At 40.5% G+C, this 19,120-nt stretch overlaps 1 protein-coding gene across 1 annotated transcript; it reads left to right on the forward strand.

The window, feature by feature from the left end:
- Positions 1-41: 41 nt before the first annotated feature.
- Positions 42-18,886, forward strand: CHP1 (calcineurin like EF-hand protein 1). Its single transcript, XM_074909552.1, has 7 exons — positions 42-282; positions 6,202-6,274; positions 13,806-13,886; positions 15,182-15,309; positions 16,022-16,083; positions 17,143-17,265; positions 18,511-18,886. The coding sequence occupies exons 1-7, from the start codon at positions 216-218 to the stop codon at positions 18,562-18,564; spliced, it is 588 nt and encodes a 195-aa protein (XP_074765653.1). The 5' UTR covers positions 42-215; the 3' UTR covers positions 18,565-18,886.
- The last annotated feature ends 234 nt before the right edge of the window (positions 18,887-19,120 follow it).

Here is a 19,120-nt window from a genome sequence, read left to right on the forward strand (position 1 = left end):
AGCGAGGGGAGGGGTGAGGCGGGCGGCCGGGGCAGGGCCGGGCCGGGCCGGGCGATAAGAACCGGTGCGGGCTCGCCTTCCGCCTCAGTCTGGTTGGGCGGCCGCGGTCGGGCCCGTGCCGGGGGTGGCTGTGGTGCCGCCGTCGCCGTTCAGCTGCGTTGCTCTCTCCGGTGCGGAGCGCGGCCCTTCCCCTCCCTTCGGGCCCAGTGACGGCGATGGGTTCGCGGGCATCTACGCTGCTGCGGGACGAGGAGATCGAGGAGATCAAGAAGGAGACGGGCTGTGAGTGCGGGGCCCTGAGGCGGGGCGGGCTGGGGAGCGCTGTGGGGGCTGGGCGCGGGGCAGCGCCCTGTCCCTCCGGCCGCCGAGGCGCTTCGGCCACCCGCGCCGCCGCCTGTCCCCTCGCGTCTGCGCGCCGAGCCGTGCTCCGGCGGCGGGGGGTGAGGGCGGCCGCTGCCTTCCCGCCTGGGCAGTGCCTGGTCCCAGCTGCCGGGGGCGGACATGCCCTGGAAGCCTGCGGAAACCCGGGAAATGCCGCTTCGTTCGTGTTGCCGTCGTCGCCGTGTCCGAGTGTCTCTCCCCGCCCCGTCGCTGGTTGCCGCGCAGGAGCGACCCCGGGATGATGGGGGCCGGGGCTCTGCCGTTCTCCCGCTCGCTCGGGGCTGGCAGCAGCCGCCGGCGGTGAATACAGCTGCTGGGAGCTGAGCTGTGCTTTGGGCTGGCCGGGACGCGACAGGGGCAGCTGCGGGGGCTGGTGCTTGCTTGGCACAGTAGAAAGCGAAAGCTGTCACCCGGTGAGCCGGGATCTGCGAGTGCCCTCGGCTCCTGGCCGCGCTAGGGTTGCAGGAGAGACCTCGCGTGGGAGCCGTTAACTCTGGGTTAAGGAGGCGAAGATCGTCTGTACAACGGCATCTAGTGAAAGCCGCTCCCTGCCCTGGGTGGGAAGAGAGAGGAGCGGTGCTTTTGGTGTGTGCAGTATTGAATTCGCACAGAGATAACTAGTTGGATTTCAAAGAGTTGCCTATCTAGTTTCTGGTGCTGGTGTTTCTCTCCAGCAGCTGTTTTTAGCCCAAAAAAAGCTCTCCTTGTATAGTAAATTTTTTCTAAATGTTGTTTCATAGGGTATCGCTAAAGTTGCCTTAAGGGTGTTCAGAATGAATGCTGAGGGGCATTTAAAACATGAAGGAGGTAATGTGAGAAGTTGTGTAATCTGACTAAAGTTGCATTTCCTGTACTAGCCAGTGAATGGAAGAGCATTATTCAAACTGGACCATAATATATGTCTACTTTATAGTATTTGATCGAGTTGTTCTCCATAAAGATAAAATACCTTAGAGCAGGTAGATCACAGCATTAATTTGGCTGATAGAATGGTTGGTTGCTTGTCTCAGAATTCTAGCAAATACTGAATGATAGTAAATGGAGGGTGTCCTCAAATACTTGGAGAGGGGAGGTCGTAACATGATAGGTATTACTGCTGTCCCTGTCCCCCCCAGCTTCAGGTAAACAAGGTCTATCCAGATCATGTTTTTTTCCTGCTTATGCTTGCTGATCTCTTCTTGCCACATGCAAATACTTTACTCAGTTTTCTTTCCAATATAAATGGTGTTATATGTTAATTTTAGGTGATAGTTTATTTGTGTCAGGAAAATGAGTGGCTACAGGAAAGAAGTGGAAGAAAATTAAGACAGTACTGGCTGGAGTAATGGACAGCTGAGTGAGTTAACATAGTTTCCATGATCCTTTTTCCATCTGTCAAGAGAATGTCCTACAGGAAGGCTATGATAAACAAGTAGGAATGTCAAAGTATACTTACCCAGTAAGAACTTACTGGTGTTTTATTTTTTTTCTTTTATTCACAAAGATCATAGAATAATGGTAGCCTTACCTTATTTATAAAGATGCCTCAAAACCCAAACTGCATATCTGGAATGTTATTCTAAAAGGTTTTACTTTTTTTTCCTCATGACAATATTTATTGTCAGTGATGCCTTATTCTTAGAACTTTGCTTATATGATAGCCATCTTAATGGTATTTATTTAAGTATATAGGCAGTCTAAGCAATAAAGCTTTTCTTCTGTCTTAAAGTGGGGAGCTGTTTAGCTGATCGAGGATGCTGATTAAACTCAGACATGATAGTAATAATTATAGAAAATAAGAACAAACAAGGTAATGCACCAAATCATTACTACACGAAGGGGAGAATAGTGATTAAGAAAGATACATCACCCCTTGCATATGTTGCCAGCATCCCGGTCTGCAGTTGCTGGGGATCCCCTCCTTGCAGTGAGGATTTGGAGAGCCTTTCCCTGCAAGTAGGAAGTCTGACATGATGCATCCACCCGTACGTGAGGTTTCCAAAGCCGTGGCATGAGGGTCCAGCCTTACATATCAAAAATCAGCAAGTCAGAATGACCTGCACTTTTCTTTGAAACCAGATGTTTCTGCTCATCCTACTGTTGGATTCCACCCAAAACTTGGCCAGGGCTCAGGGAGGGAGAACCAAGAGAGTTTCTAATGAAACCAAACACTTGGCTTCTCAGCCTTCAACAAGGGAAGTTGGATACATGCTCTCGCAGCACTTCGTCCTCACTACTAATTACATTTTGTCTAAGCTACATCTTTCACTAGTGAGCATACATATTTTGTAAATGATCAGATACTAATTAATAAATGCTAGTGGTAATACAGATTTTGCTAATTAGCAGATATTAATAATGGCTAACGTTTGATTGTGAGGTTCATCTAGAGGTCAACTTTGTTTCGGGGCCTATTATTCAGGCCCTAGCACTACAGGAGCCTAAGGTTGTCATCAGTGGGTTTAAGCTTTGTGGCCAGAATTTAGTTCCTTTGTGTTTTTGCTACTCAATTTTATAAGTTATGCCTCTCTGTTAATCAAGCATTGCTAATTTCTGACTCATGCTTGCTTGAATGTCTCGTTGACTTTATCAAACTCCTCCCCAGCCTGTAACACAGTCTAGGAATGTGATTTTTTTCCTCTGCTTTTAAACTTCTCTAGGTAGATGGAAAATTCCACCAAGCCCTTAGCACTTCATATAGGTTCAAATATTTATATAAGGTACAAGGTGGGGAAGGAAAACCCAGGACACTAGTTTATCTGGAACAGAGTTCATGGGGAGAATGTGAAGTTAGTGTTACTGAACGGAGTATCCCATGGTTTGTTAGAAACTTGATGCTGATGAGTATGAGAAAGGGACTTTGCTGAGGTGGAAAAATTTGGCAGTACTGCATGTCCACCTTGAACTGATGTTCTGGTAAGTGCTCCTAAGGATTCTTTTCTTGGCCTCCTAACTGTGAAACATGACTCCTTCAGCTCATCTGGGGTAAGTGTGAAGTACAGAACATTTAACGAATTCAGTTGAGTGCAACTATGGAATTATTATACAACTTTTAACTTGTTCAGTTTTATATAGCACAAAACTGAATAGCTGATGATACTAATGGGAGTGATGAATCACATGTTAATGTTCTTTCTCTGAAGAGATAAAGATATCTTTTAGGGGACTTGAAGCGTAGTCTTTCAAAAGCCATACAATGATATTTAATTTCGAATTAAATCTAAATTTGGATTAAAATTCTATAATTTTTTAATATTGTGGTGAAAAACACTTCTTACTGTAATAAGTTCAGAAACATCTGCAAATGTAATATTTCCAAGAACTGGGGAGTAACGCATCTGCTAAAAAAACCCTCTGCTTAGTGACAGAAAGTCTCCATCAGGTTCTCAGGAACAGGTGCTAAGCCTCAAGTTGACAGTCCTAAATCTTATATAATATATGGAAATCGTTTGCATATCGACATTTTAAAATTTGAGTTTGAAAAAACCTTCAAGTAGTCCTAATTGCTTTTGTATTTCAGTAACAGCTACAAGAAACAGATGAGAGGTCCAGGTTGCTTCTCTGCATTCTGTTGCAAGCTTTTGGAAAGCCTTTGGAATGTAACAGTATTCAAACTATTTGGGTCACACCCTTTGTTCCCATGCTTTGAAGCAGTCTACCTAAGGATTAATAGTAAATTAATGCTCATATTGTATTTTAGGAGAAAAAATATTTTAGTGGTAAATGGTGATGGATTTTCTGATGGATATTTATGTATTTTCTAAGTATATAAATGTATATGAGCCTATACTAATGTTTTAGACAAGAGTTTGAGTGTCTAATTGCAAAAAACTTTCTAATATAACAAGTAAAATAGAGGTTACAGCTTGTATTCTAGAAATCTTGTCTTAAATTTTTAGAAGGACCTTAGTGGGCAGCAGCATAGGGAAAATCGTATTTCATCTAGCTTTCAGCCTTAACCTTTGATATTAAGAAGCAGTCATAAATTGAAGATCTTGTTTCTGGTTCTCTTGAATGGTCAGGAGGGAATATCAAAATCTTTATTTTGCATGAGAAGGTCTGAAAAGTATCTAGTGATGCAGGTTCTGTGGGGGATGAGAGCCTAGAAGGAAATTATGAAAGAATAAAGTGGTGGACCCAAATCATCTTCCTTTCCTGTACAGCTATGATAGGCTTTTTGTCTAGTATGATGGTAACAAAAACACCTCTTCTGTTGATAGCTACATACTAGCTGTTATGGAGGAGTTTCAGAAATGGAGTTGCTGATACTAGTTTGGAAATGGTAACTGAATAGAATTCTCATGACCTTCTTTCTTTCCAAGCAGGAGTGGGAGTACAGGGCTTCTCACTGGATATGTAACTCCAGGCTATTCTTTTTTCACCATTGGTTGTTGTTGTTATTGCCTATCATATCTAAAACACTAAATCAGACATGCAGAAATTCAAAGTCTGTAAAGCACTGGTGCCTGCTTTCTCTGTGTTTGTTGCTTAACTTGAAATTGAGCAAGCTGCCCAGTCTTACTGTAGAGAAGTTTCTTAGGTGGAACTGAGCAAATTACCCAACCCTATACAAAGAATGAAAGTTGCCAAGGAGAGAAAGAAAAGAAAGGCCAGTTGCTGGCAGGTCATCCTAAAGGAGGGAACAGTTAACCTAAACAAATAGCATGGACAAAGAACAAACCTGAAAAAAAAAATACTGCCTCTGTTGTCACAGAACAGCCAACTGCTGTGCAACCTGTTCCCAAATAAGTTTTAGCAAGTAACAAAAGCATTGTACATGTCCTGGTGAAGGCTTTTAAAACAACTGAATCTGAAAGTGACACTAAGTCCTAGTTTAACAGTGTAGAAAATGACACCTTTACTGAGTAAATGTTAAAATTCAATTCAATCTTATTTCATGTATTTATTAACTTCATCTCAAGAGGCTCTGAAAAGCCAAGATCTTCTGTAGGGCATTCTTTCAGTGTTAAAGGAGTTGCTATTCTAGATAGGTTTAGCCCGCTCCCATTATGGACTGTTTTGAAGATCTAGATGTCTGGTGTCTTGGGTTGTCTAATATCTTGGTAATGTTGACAGCATGATGCTAAGCTTAATACTGGCTTTGGAATTTCTGTTTCAAGTTGCAGGTTTTAAAAGTCTGCATTAGCTTTCTGTTTGCTTTGTGTCCCAACTCCCTCCTGAACTTCTTTAGAAATAAGCTTTTTCATTTTTAACTCATTGTCCTTGAAACCCGGGAATTTAGCCAACCCCAAAATGAACAAACTGTTTAGATTCAGGCAGTCCTGTAAAGGAGGAAAAGTGATCGGGTGTAAAGTCTCTCCGACTACTTTCCGTATGCAGAGAAACTGAATGCAATTTCCATCTTTAGATGGAAAAAGTCAACAGGAGTAGAGATAAGCAAGAGGGCGGGAAAGATACTACTGCAGAGGTCTGCAGTGTCATGAATGATGTAGAGGTCATCAGTGGAATTGGCTGTGTCCAGATCATTTCTAACTGTAAGGGAAATACAGTAGAACTGTGAATCAACTATTGTTTTATTTTTAATTGCCATTCACTGAACCAGATGACCAAAGAATATTAGAGACCAAAAATATAAATGTGTAGAAGGCAGCCACATTTTTGAAGAATGGGCTTATTTGTGGATTTCTGAATATTAAGATGCAACTTACAGCTCACAGAGCCCCTAAACTGCTGATTGCTATGTTCTTCCAAATTAACTTGTTTTGTGTAATCTTTTTTGAACAGTTTCTGACAACAGAGTAGTTAAGTGTTATGAGGTCTGTCCCTATGAGAAATCATTGACATGCTAATTTGTGTTTCTTCTTTGTTTTTTCTCTTCAGTCTCCCACAGTCAAATCACCCGCTTGTACAGTCGCTTCACCAGCCTAGACAAAGGAGAAAATGGCACTCTTAGGTGGGTATCCACTCGTTCAGTTGTCCTTGCATTGACACATATCTGTGATGGTGGCTTGCTGTTGCAGGATGCCTGCGTGTTTTCCTCGGTTGGTGAATCAGTGAGGCTGTTATACCAGGTTCTTTCATACCTACTGTCTACATGGACATTCAAGTTTGTTCTCTTCTATGAAAGGTCAGGAGAAGTTTGGTGGTTTAACTGAGGTGCTCTAAATACCAATTGTCTTTACTGTAGTGCTGAAGGTCTAGCATTTAGTAAAAGGAAGGTCAGGTTTGGTATTCATGGTCTTACAACAAATGTTCAGAAATGTGAAACCATGTTTTTTAGATTGTTAATTCTTACCTTTCTTTATATGTTGCTTCTAATAATTATTAAAGTATGGTTCCACTATGTTGTCTTCATCCTGGCTTTCATAACAAAAAGATGATTTATTTTTGGGGGAGTGTGGGCTCTTCACTGTTTTTTGATACTCAGTGTCTTCTAACACTACTTTGATCTGCAAGCCCTTTACTATACTTAACTCTTCACCTCTTGTTGTACACCCATGTCTATTAGTATGCTCAGAAATAAAAAGAAAGAGCTGGAACTGAGTCACTGTGACTAAACAAAGGCACATTTTAATCTTTAAAGTAGTAGGGTAGGATATTCCAAGGCCTTTAAAGTGTTTGTCTTCTGTCTAAATTTGAAAGCTACAGACATGAACTGGTTTCTTTCAACTTATGATGAAATAAAGATGAGGTTTAAACTTTCTGCAAAACATTTTTCACTTTAATGGACTGAGTCTGCTGGCAAGAAAATTCTCAACTGAAAGGTAAACTCTAGTTGGATGATTGCCTGTTAAAATATGTTTCTGCCTACTTTCTTCTCTAGCCTTCCCCATTCTGGTTATATTGTGTTGGTATTGTACTGAACTAATCATGAATTCTGATTGTGTTAGATTTCTTATTATTCTCTTTTGATGTTGCCTACAGATTACATTAATATTATGCAAGTGTATGACAAAGAGCAGCTGCTCATGATTGCACCAGGGGTGTGATTTTTGTGACCAGCATAGTTGGCCTAAGACCATACTGCCAACGAAGGTCCGTTGCTTTTCTGTGTTGATGCTGGTACTTAGGGCTCATCTTTGGAAACTAACCTGCAGCTTTGAAAACTTGCCAAGCAAAACAACAGAAAAGGAATCAGATCAGTTTTGGGGTGGATTTTTTCCCATTCACTGTATAGCTGCATATGCCAGAACCAGTGCACAGGGAAGCTGGGGAGAATGCAGGAGAGAGTAGGAAGGGGAAAGGGACCTTATTGTAGCATAGTATATGGGCCCTGGCTGGGAGGGAGTTAATTTTTTTCATAGTGACTCCATCCCAGTGAAACCCAGTAAATACGGATTCAGTGATCATCTGAGGTTTTTGTATGTGATCTTGCAAAATGTGATTTTAAGGATGTGCTATAAAAGCTAGACTTACCTATAAACCAACCTAACTGTAAAGCCAGAATCACTGCTTAGAAGATGAAGGTGACAAGTTGTAAGATACACTGTCTTTGGAAGTACTGCCGGCTTCCTGCCGTTTCCTTTCCTGAAGGAAATACGCAGTTCCTTCTGGTGCCACAAATTGCTGACTTCTCAGTTAACATTTAAGTAACTGGTTGTGGAGTTGTACTGTAAACAGGACTACTGAGTGATTATTTTTGGTTAAAAATACTCTCCCTCCCCTTTTGGTTTGTATAGATATTTTTAAGCTGACGGACTCCAGTGATTTGGACTGTGGCTGTACTGTAAATATCAGACTTGCATAGCTGAAGGGATGACAAAACAGATTGTGGGTGTGGAAACAATTGGGATGGGATGGGCAGGAACTTCTTAAGCCTGCTCTGTCACCGAAGCCTATGTATCATATAAATTGTGGTATTGGCTAATTGGCAATTGTGACATACAGATCAACTGATGATATTGTAGGTAAGGTTAATACTACTTACGGCTCCAAATTATATTACTTGAAAAACAGCACTAACAGCCTTTTCAAACTTTGCTCATGGATTTAGTCTTCACTGATGAATACAGGTGATGGCTGCCAGTCTAGCACAATTTGAACCTAGCACACATTCTTCCTCAACTCTTCCCTCCAACTTTAAATTCACCTAATGAGTCCATAAAGTTTTCATAAACTTCAAAGTGATTGTACTCGGTTTACGTAAGAGGAATAATTAATTAAATATACTATGAATGTCTGTTGCACAATGCTTAGTTTCATAGTGTTATGTACCAGGAGGAGTTTGACTTTCATTGTTGATAATCATGTGGTACTCGGGAAAGGAAGTGAAGCTCATTTGGAAAATCCCAGCAACTGTGCAAGCTGTGATCCATTAACTTGCAGTCTTGGCCTCTAAGCATAGCCTGCTCCCAAATGTGGCAGACTTAGTGGTGTTCAAAATTTAAAACCTGTCCTGGCACCCACAATATGTGAAAACCATTAAGTAATGAAAACTACTTCCTGAAAAAAACAATGAGGAGAGAGTAAGAACTACAGCTCAAAAGGTCATAAATGTTGGTTTCTGAAATACTGGTTAAAGAGAACTTGCTACTTTGAGACAAGATGAAATTACCACTTGCTTACTACTGCCAAGCAGTTTAGAAGGCATGTCTTCCCTTTGTTTCCTATGAATGATTGTTTCTGTAAGGATGACTTAGACCTTTGACTTGCAAATCAGACATGGCAGAAATCACTCATGTGACTATGATCAGGCAAAGTGTTAGGCAGTTCTTTATGGCATGAACTAAATCTTTAAATGTGTATCACCCTTCTGAAGGGGAAAAGCTGTGTTGTCCTTATCTATGTATTAAAAATGGGCAAGGTAAAGAGCATTTTCTACAGAAGTTCTGGGAGATGATGATTAATCCTGGTGGTTAGAGAAGACAGGTAGTTTATTCTGAAACTGTAATCCAAAGCCGAAATCTTTCCTAGCCAGATGTTTCTATTCTGTTGTCATGGTTTAACCTCAGCTGGCAACTAAGCACCACTCAGCTGCTCACTCCTCTTACCTCCTAGTGGGAGGGGGAGGAGAATTGGAAAAAAAAAAGTAAAACTCAGTTTGAGATAAAAATGGTTTAATGACTAAAATATAATGATAGTAATGAGAAGGTATATAGTTAAAAAGGCAGAGAGCAATAAAACCCAAGAGAAGACAAGTGATGCACAACACAGTTGCTTAGCACCTGCTGACTGATGCCCAAGCAGCCATCTGCCCTTCCTGGTCAACCCCACCCCAGTTTATACACTGAGCATGATGTTCTGTGGTATGGAATATCCTTTTGGCTAGTTTGTGTTAGCTGTCCTGGCCACGTTCCCTCCCAGCTTCTTGTGTGCCTGCTCGCTGGCAGAGCAGGGGAAGCTGAGAAATTGTTAAATTGGGATAAGCCCTACTTGTTAACACACTGATGTTGTTGCTAACATTATTATCCCACTAAATCCAAAACACAGCACTGTACCAACTATTATCTCTATCGTAGCCCAAATGAGGACACCAGTATACCCGTGTGCAGTTTCAAGCTACTTTGTTTTTATAACGTTACATAAATGAGGTGTAAGAAGGGTATTAGAGACAAAACTTAATGTGCCTTGTTTTGCCTTCCCCCTTTCTCCCTTATCTCTTAAAACATTTTTCTACGCTATTAAAGCATTTATATTTTTCCCTAGCTTCACTTTTCCTAAACAAAATGTTTAAGCTCCCTCAGACTTGCCCCATCTGAATGGAACTCGCTTGTAAAAGCCAGGACAACACTGTTCCTTTGAAAATTCTTTTGTCATCTTTAATTTCAATATTGTGACGTGCTGGGTTGCCAGAAAAAAAGGTTAGTACCCTGGACATCTGTAGCCACATCTACATTGTAAAATCTGGAAGCATGTTTGTTTTGCCTACATCCTAACTATAGGTTAGGAGAAAGCCAGTGTGCATGTTTTCTTTACATTCTGATTTTCAAGATGAGGAAATTGAAGCATATGACCAAGATAACTATGTGCTTGCTTCGGTGGGTCTCCTTGTTGGGCTGGTACTGAAGTGTACAGCACACAAGAATAAATCTGCTCCAGAATTTACCTACTAGTATAAGTACCTCTAGACAGACACATAATAGAGCTATAAAAAGGAGATACTTGTCTAAACTGCTCCTTGTGCATGTAAGTTTTGCATGGAGCCTCCCACATGCAGTAATTCCTTTACACTGGGGAAATGACAGGTTAAGCATTTCAGAGGTATTTTTTACTGTACAGCAGTTGGTATGGTCTGGTGAGTGTGTAAGAAGGAAGTATTCTGAAAACTGATAGGTGAGGAGAATAGATGCACTGAGCTGTGTGTGCATATCTCAAGCTTATGAAAGCTGTTCACAAGATGGTGTCTCCTGGAGACCTTCAGAAAGCCTCTGGTCCTGAGAGAAGGGTAACAAGCTAGCCAGGCCATCTGTTGGTCCTTGCCAGTGAACTGAATCATCTCAGTCTGGAATGGTGTCAGGCTTGTTCTTACTAGTTCAAACTGATACTGCAAGATTTCAAAATAAAACATAGCTCCCTGAACGTGGACTCTATCTTTGCTTAAGAAAATGCAAAGGATTTTTAGCTTTCTCTAAACCAGACAAAATAGGCAGGATATGGGTTTGGATTGGAGAATGATAGGGTGCTGCAATCGTCTATACTTGCATCTTGGACTATGCTTTGTTCACACTGCTTCCCCCCCATCTTGCTCATCTGATCACCTTCCTTTACTTTTAGCGTACTACTTAGCCTAATGTTTATAAGCCAGTTACTTCTCTGATAATTAAGCAATGTTTAAAATTTGTGTAGAGCATGTGTAAAGATGAAGTTAGATGAGGTGGTTGACACAGCTGTGAGAGGAGGATATCCAGCCTCTTCCCTGTTATTTCTCCAGTCTCCTGGGACCTTTTTGTCAGACATGGTGCTGTTAAGATTCTTGAAGTGTTTTGAACCACTTTGAGTTGCTAATTCAACAGAAAGATAATTGGGAGGATGGAGAGGAGGAAGGTAAGGCGCTTTTTTTGGGGTTAATGTGATACTTAGACCACCAAAAGGTTTGATGAATGACAAAGCTGATGTTAGCAAGGGAAGGGAGCAATGAAACCTCTTCAGTTACCTGTTAAATCTGTTTGACCATCTTGCATGATACACCTTACTACTTTTAATTATTTCTCCTTTAGAAGTTATTTTTTGTTATGAAAAATGTCCAGAGGATATAGATTTCATCTACCACTTCTGTTTTGCATATGGTTTGTTTTCTCTCTGTTGTTTTACTTCTCTCAGCTCTCGATCCCTACCCCCCTCACCTCTGTTGAGGGAACAGTACTTTCTGCTACTATCTAGAAGAAGGATGAACAACCAGAAATAAAGGAAGAAAAACCAGCTCTAGTAGGTTTCTTGCAGCCTTTGGGGTAAGGCAGAGCCACCTTCATGGTAGGGATCTGCTGTGTGCCTTGGAGGGTGTACTCATGCTTAGAAATACTTGTCTTAGAACCTACAAATTCCTTACTGCAAAGTACATCTAAGTGTGCGTGCACTGGCATATATATTAAATGGTTGGCCTGCATAATGGTGACATGCAGTTAAAGGTTATGTTTAAGCAAGGATTTAACAGAAGCCAGGTTCCTGGAAAGATATGTTAAAAGAGCCTTGTTGCTACGGCACATGAACGCAGTAGAACGAAGTAGACGGCATCAAATTTCCTGTGAGTGCCAGCCTCAACCAGGTGAAGTTGGTCCCTAATGACTGCAGGAAGCCTTAGTTTATAAAGTGGAGAATAACCTGCATCATGCATTCATTTACTTTTATGGCTGTTGCAGCTATTTCAATTATAACAGTCACTCAGTAATGTGCTCTTAATAAGCAAAAATGGTCTATTGCAATTCTGATAATGACAGGACAAATAGATTTGAAACCTGGAGAGTTATTTGTGGTTAATTGTTAATCTCCTGTTAGAAGGCAGAACAACTGGAGACTGAAATGCTGAGTGTAAATTGAGAGTTAATACTAAGAAAAAATGATATGCAAGTAAAAAAAGTCTGAAACATTAGGATTTTTCTCTGAATGGAAGAGAGGGCAGTTGCTGCTTTTAGCTTGTAAATGGTAGCATTGACACTGAAGTCCTGTTAAAATTTTGTTATGAGGACATAGGCTTTCCACATCACTGCGTCTCCTGTCTAAATTGCTAATGCATACTTTGCCTTTCAGCTATAGCTTAAAGTGCAGCAGTCCTGAAGGGACAAGCTGATTTTATACAGATGTTAACTTTGCCTATTAAAAATAATTCAGACCTGGTCAGAGCAGAAGTTTGCTGGGATAGCTTAAAAATATGGTCAGGTTGTTCTATTAGAAGGTCAAAGAGTTTAACTGTGCTGTAACAGACATATTTATAATTGAGACTCTTTAATGGTGCTGTGGTGTGACTGGGTGCAAAGAGTGCTTTAGAATGCATTTTAAACTAGAACGTCTTGCTTCTGTGCCTTTCCCAGGCTAGACTAGTAATAAGGTTAGCTATTTCATTTTTTCCCGTGTCTTTAAGATCATAGTAGGAGTTTAAATCTATTTAAAAGATTTAAATAATCTCAAAGTCCATTGGTGTTTCCTTTACTCTGCCAGTTTTTTGGTGTAATGACATCATGAATTGTTGCTGATTCATTTAGTGAGCACAGGTTTCAAAAGTAGCAAACATTTAGTAACCAAGTTGGAGATTTTGATCCAAATTTCAAAATCAGTAGGACTATATTTGACTTGAAATAGATTGCCAGTATTTTGGGAGATTGGGTGAGAAATGTCAAGTTACGTATCCAGAGAGATTTTCTTTTTTTATAGCCTTATGCCATTGCTGTTATCTTTGCAATTTAAAACCTGAATGATTATGGAGTACATCTTGTACTAACTGATAAATTGCTGTGTTCTGTTGTAGTGGGGAAGAAATAAAAACCCAACCCAAAGCCAAACCTGTTGACCAAAGTGTTCACTAAGACACACTTGGTGTGTCTGCCTTGGTCAGGCCAAGATTATCCCACTTCCCCATTAGTGACATTGTAATAGGTTAAAAGAAAAAACTATTAGTGCAACTCTAATAATAGAAAGAACCCTATGTTCATGTCATACTGATCTAAAATGTGTTTATTAAAAAATAATAATTTAGAAGCCATATTTCCCCTCTAAGCCATTTCAGAAGCTTTCCTTTCCTTAAATTGCAAACTAGTTGGCATCATTACAGGAAGGTTTCTAGCACAAACAATGTTAGCATCTGAGAAGTGCAGTTAACATGATAAATGAACACTGCTAGTCTGTAATGTAATACAGGCTTGGCGTCGTCTTTTGTTTTGTTTTGTGCCATTAGTCATAGGGAAAACATGATTTAAAGAGCTACATCTTAAAAACCACCAAGTGTCTTGCAGCAGAAATAGAACCCAGCGGATGTTTTACTGTGAATTCTTTTTAAGCAACTCTTTCTCCTCTGACTTCAACTTTATGCAGACTGGTGTTCTTGCTTTATTTAGCCGTGAAGACTTCCAGCGGATTCCAGAGCTTGCCATCAATCCACTGGGAGACAGAATTATCAATGCCTTCTTTCCAGAGGGGTGAGTTCCAACAGACTGAATTTTTCAGCAGGCACAAAATTTGTAGTTAGTCAGAAGTTTTGATAGGAGTGAAATGCTGATAATTAAAGCACAGCACTTGAATTTTCTAATAACTGAACACCTCAAACTTGTTATGAAATGTGTGAGGGTACGTTGTTTCCTCAGCATGTTTTCATTCTGTAATGAGAAATACTTCACAACCTTACAAGAGTTTTGTGTGCTTTATTCATTGACAAACTCAGACTTCATGTCACGTCACAGTTTTCCATTCTTTTTGCTCTGCTGCTGAATGCTTCTAAAGAAAGTCAAGGGCAGGTATGGACTTTGGTTCTTAGAGCAAACTCATAGCAATACTATTTTATGCTAAGTAATTCAGTCTTGTTTTTCACCTTTTAGTGTCTAAGTGTATATTTGTTATTAGATCAGCTTTTTCTGTTTGTTTAGTCCTTGATGACATTTAGCATATAATTTATGGCACTTCTAACATAAATCCAAAGAGATGATCAAATTTTCAGTACTGTCTCTCTTCGTTATACGTCTCTAGATTGTTCTATAGAATCTGGTGCTGTTCTTGAGCACGTTTGTCATTACTGATTGGCAAAGACTGGATTGTCTAATCAAGTCATATCAGCTAATATCAGGCAGGGTTTCCTGAATAGAGAACAGGAGTTCTAGAAAGTACTTACGTAGCTGGTTCCCACAAACTTTAGAGAAGAGAGCTATTTGTCAGAGAGCAGTGGGTAATGGCTGCCTCACAAGCAGGAGGCAAAGGTGACAGCAAAGCTGGCAGGGGTGATGTACTTGCTGACAAAGGGCATAGCACCTGAACTTTCAGGAAATGTAGAGCAGGTCCAGTGATGTCACATCAGCCAGCAGTCCAGTGGCTGCTAGACAAGTTAGCAGTGGCAAAGCAAGTCTTAGGTGTGTCTAGGGAATCAGAGTCCAGATCAGCAAAATACATTACCAGACTCTGGCATAGCTGCAGAATAGCTCAGGCAAGGGCCAAGGGTGAGAACTTCAGCATAAATAGAGTTAGCAGGCAGGGGGAGGAGAGCCCTCCACAAGACTTCTCATGGCTTCCTTTTTTACACATCATGCTTCACAATAGCATGATCCAAAGTTGCAGCTGCACTGTATGGGAGCTGGGTTTGAGCATAGGCAGCCAAACCCTGGGGAGGTGGGACTGGAAGAGTCTGCATGGTGTTAATGCTTTTTAGACATTCATACTCTTCTTTAGTGAAATAAAGAACTTGTATAAACGGTGCTAAAACTGACCTGCTGAAATGCTTATGCAGAGAGGACCAGGTGAATTTCCGTGGATTCATGAGGACACTAGCCCACTTCCGACCCATAGAAGATAATGAAAAGAGCAAAGACCAGAATGGACCAGAACCACTCAACAGCCGAAGTAACAAGCTCCATTGTAAGAAATGTGAACCTTCCTATAGAAGCAATTTTTTTTTTTTCTGTTTTTCTGGGAAGGGAGTGAAGGGGCTTGGGATCTTCTGTACAGTCATTCCCTGTAGACGATATCCTCTAACACCTGATTTTCTTTAACATACAAGCTTACCTGTTCAGAATGTTAACAGTTGACCCATTCTTGTACTGGAATTTGGTGGAATTGATTGAATCTCAAGTAATGTAGCTGCTTTTCCAAATGTATCATAACAGAAGGGTTTCAAAATGGTTTGCATCCAAAGTTATTTCAGATTTAGAAGCCACATCCCACATGTGAATGGTCTTTTCTGCTTCTTTCTCCAGTCTTCTATATAATATAGTGCTTTTTCTTCACCTTCAGCTGAGTACTTTATTGAGTATTTGGATGTCTGTCTACAGTATATGAGCGGAATGCTCCTGCTCACTAATCAAAGTTGGCAAAGGTCCTCAGAGCACCTAAAATTTCTGTTGTATCTCATCCAGAATATAGTCAAAGGGAATGAATGGTAATATAAAAATTATTAGCTCTGAAGTTAAAGGATTAAATGTATTGTAGTGGTAACATGAATTTAATGGTGAATTAAAACTCTAAGCTAATTCTCCGACAATAATTAATGCTTTTTTTTTAGATAAATGTATTGTTATGAAGAAAAATAATGGCACTTGAGTCAAACTGTTCGTTCTTTTCTTCCCTGTAGTTGCTTTTCGGTTATATGATCTAGATAAAGATGACAAGATTTCCAGGGATGAGCTTCTTCAGGTAAGTAGCACAGGGCTTCTTTGAATGACTCCATCATGACTTTCTCTGTGACTTTGCACCCATCTAGAATGAAGAGGGTAGTTAACAACAGTCATCTCAAAAGAACTGAAGGAATTTGGTGGTTAATTGCTTATATCTGTTTTAAAACTTTAGATATGGTATGAGACTTTAATCTCACTTGGTAGCACAGGCTGTTCTATCACATGGGGAGTGCTAGAATCAAATTTAAGGCATAGTGCTAAGCTAAGCAGATCCTGTTGGAAACAATACCTGAATATCCAACAAATACACTAAGCCCCTTAAGGAGTACTTTCTATGACTTTCAAAGGTCCTTCTGTCAGGACTTCATAGGGACAATCCTTGAGGTGGTTTAGGTTGTTTGCCTGATACTCTGCGCATCCTCTCGATAGAATAAAATTCTTGAAATTGCAACAAAGGTAATCGAAGTTCATCAACACTGCATATATATGAAACTAGGCTTGAGCTGGGAGTAATTACATACTACTAATCCTGGGAAGTAGACATGGCAATTTGTGGTTCCTGATGTAGGACAAGGGTTTCCTTTTGACTGAAACTGCCCTCTTCTATCTGCATAGAAAATGCTTCACTAACTGTAGAGAGTAGTGGCAGTTATAATTTGGCCATACACTTACAAAATTCCTGTAGGCAAGTATCTCAAACAGCACATACTCAATCGAATGTTGGTATGTTTTGTGGGGGGAAAAAATAGACAAAAGCATTGGAAAAAAAGGTACTCATTCCTAGTTCCAAAAGCTTTCTCATACTTCTGCCTCTTCCTGCTGCCTAGTAAAAAAGCAAGATTCTTTGTCAGAGGTGGCTACAAACGGAAGCTGTCTTTCCTGAAAGCCTTGATGTACAAAGGACAGATAGGAGTCTGTCTAGAAATTACTTCCATGGAAATCCTCCAGGGTTGTTCTTGTATGATGTTATTTTGACAGTATACATGAGAAACAGCACTAAGAATACTTCTGTTCCTATGTCAATAATGGTTATTTTGTTTTTGAAAAAAATAAATCTAGGGACTTTTGTATGTTACAGGTATTACGGATGATGGTTGGTGTCAACATTTCAGATGAGCAGCTGGGCAGCATTGCTGACAGGACAATCCAGGAAGCTGATCAAGATGGAGATAGTGCCATCTCCTTTGCAGAGTTTGTGAAGGTTGGTAAACTACACTTCTACTTACTAAATGAAACTGCTTAGTAATGGGCAAGTCATTCCGACTTAAATGCAAATAGAAACAGAGAGGAAGTCTTTCAGATAGTCTTGCCTGCCTTTGGGCAAAGCTAGCCTTCTGCTAGTTCTTTTTCTTCCCTTCTTTATCAGGACTTTTTTTTATACTGTCAGGGTACTAATAATTAGTCCATATTTTCTTCATACTCTTACATAAGCTACAGCACTGAATATACTGCAGAATTTTCACTTTTTTTACTTTGCAACCACTTGCTACACAAGTAGCCTGACTAGCACAGTTATAACACAGCAATTTGCTTGCTATCATTGCACTGATCAGTTTTCAGTTGTAGATTTTTATCTTAGTGACACAACTAATATCAGTATTCAAGCTCCTAGCTCTAGTCCTTTGAACTACATCTTTTGTTAGTCAGAAATGGGTATCTGTAAGGAGCCATTACATAGTCAGTGGAGAAAGTTGTCCTATAGTAGAACAATTTAAACTACCTAATGAGATGGTAGTGACAAGATGAATCAGGCTTATCCTGGAGTGGACAATGACAGGACAAGAGGCAACAGAAACAAGTTTGAACTAAGAGGGTGATCATAGCTGCTGAAGATGTAGAACCTCCTTCCTTGGAGGGATTTAACCAGACAAGGCACCGAGCAGCCTGTAGTTGTGAGTTGGACTAAAAGACCTCCAGAGGACTCTTCAAATAGGAATTATTCTAATCTTGGAACAGTGAAGTCTACTGCCTGAAACAGGCTGGAGCAGCTTAATGTCTTCATACCTCAGTGTTAATAGTAGTTCAGTGAATGAAGTTGCCACCCCGGTTTTACAATTATCTGTGTTAGTGATGCTGTGGTCTTGATTTTTAGCTCTTCAGTGACTGCTCCTGACACTTCCTCTACTCCATTCTCCCTTCTGTTTCCTGGCTGTGCATTCCCACACACTCTAATTTTGGGAATCCAAGCCTTTCTGGGCTGTTGGCAGACTGAAACTGCATTAGTTAACGTTTTGGTTGATGCCTTCTTCCAGCTTTAATGGCTGAAGTTTCTTTCCTTGGAAGGACCTTAGTCTGGAATGAAAAATAGCAGTCTCTAGATGAAAGACTGGCATGCCAAATTGAAGACATCCCATGTTCCTGCCCATTTCCTCTATACTAGAGTAAGAAACCTTGTAGGAGAAGTATGTACAGTAACTTAAGTAGCTGTTTCTGAATTCTATTGCAGGTTTTGGAGAAAGTGGATGTAGAGCAGAAAATGAGCATTCGATTTCTTCACTGATGGATGGAGAACCTATTCCTTTCTACCCCTACTATATAATGAATAGAACTTCATTTTCTCCTTAGCACCTTCCCCCAGAGCATTGCTGCTGGTGCATATACATCTCCAACCTCTCCCTGATTTATTCTGCCAATGTGAACATTCCCTGTGCATCAGGAACAAAGGGAAATGGCTGCCATGCAACTTGGAAAGGAGCATTTTAAATTTTTTTTAAATCTTTCCCCTCAGTTTTTTTTTTTACCCTCTCCCTTGTCTCCTTCCTGCACTGCTGTTTCAGCAAAAATGTCTCTCCTTATGTACTGCCGTTTAATCTACAAACTGATTCTTCTGAGCTCTGAATCTGAGGATGGAAAAACTGGAACATGCCACAGAAGCGCCCTCTGAAAACACTTTGGAGACAAGCACCTACTCAAATACTAGGTGCGGTGATAATGATTCACTTCTGCTTCCAGTAGCAACATCACATTACAGCTGCTTCCCCCCCCCTTTCCCATTTGGCTCTTTACATGCAGATTTGTTTCACTGCTGCTTCCAAATCTGCCTTTTACTTGAGGAC

The sequence above is a fragment of the Athene noctua genome, chromosome 6, assembly GCF_965140245.1.
Source record: "Athene noctua chromosome 6, bAthNoc1.hap1.1, whole genome shotgun sequence".
Taxonomy (NCBI): Eukaryota; Metazoa; Chordata; class Aves; order Strigiformes; family Strigidae; genus Athene; species Athene noctua.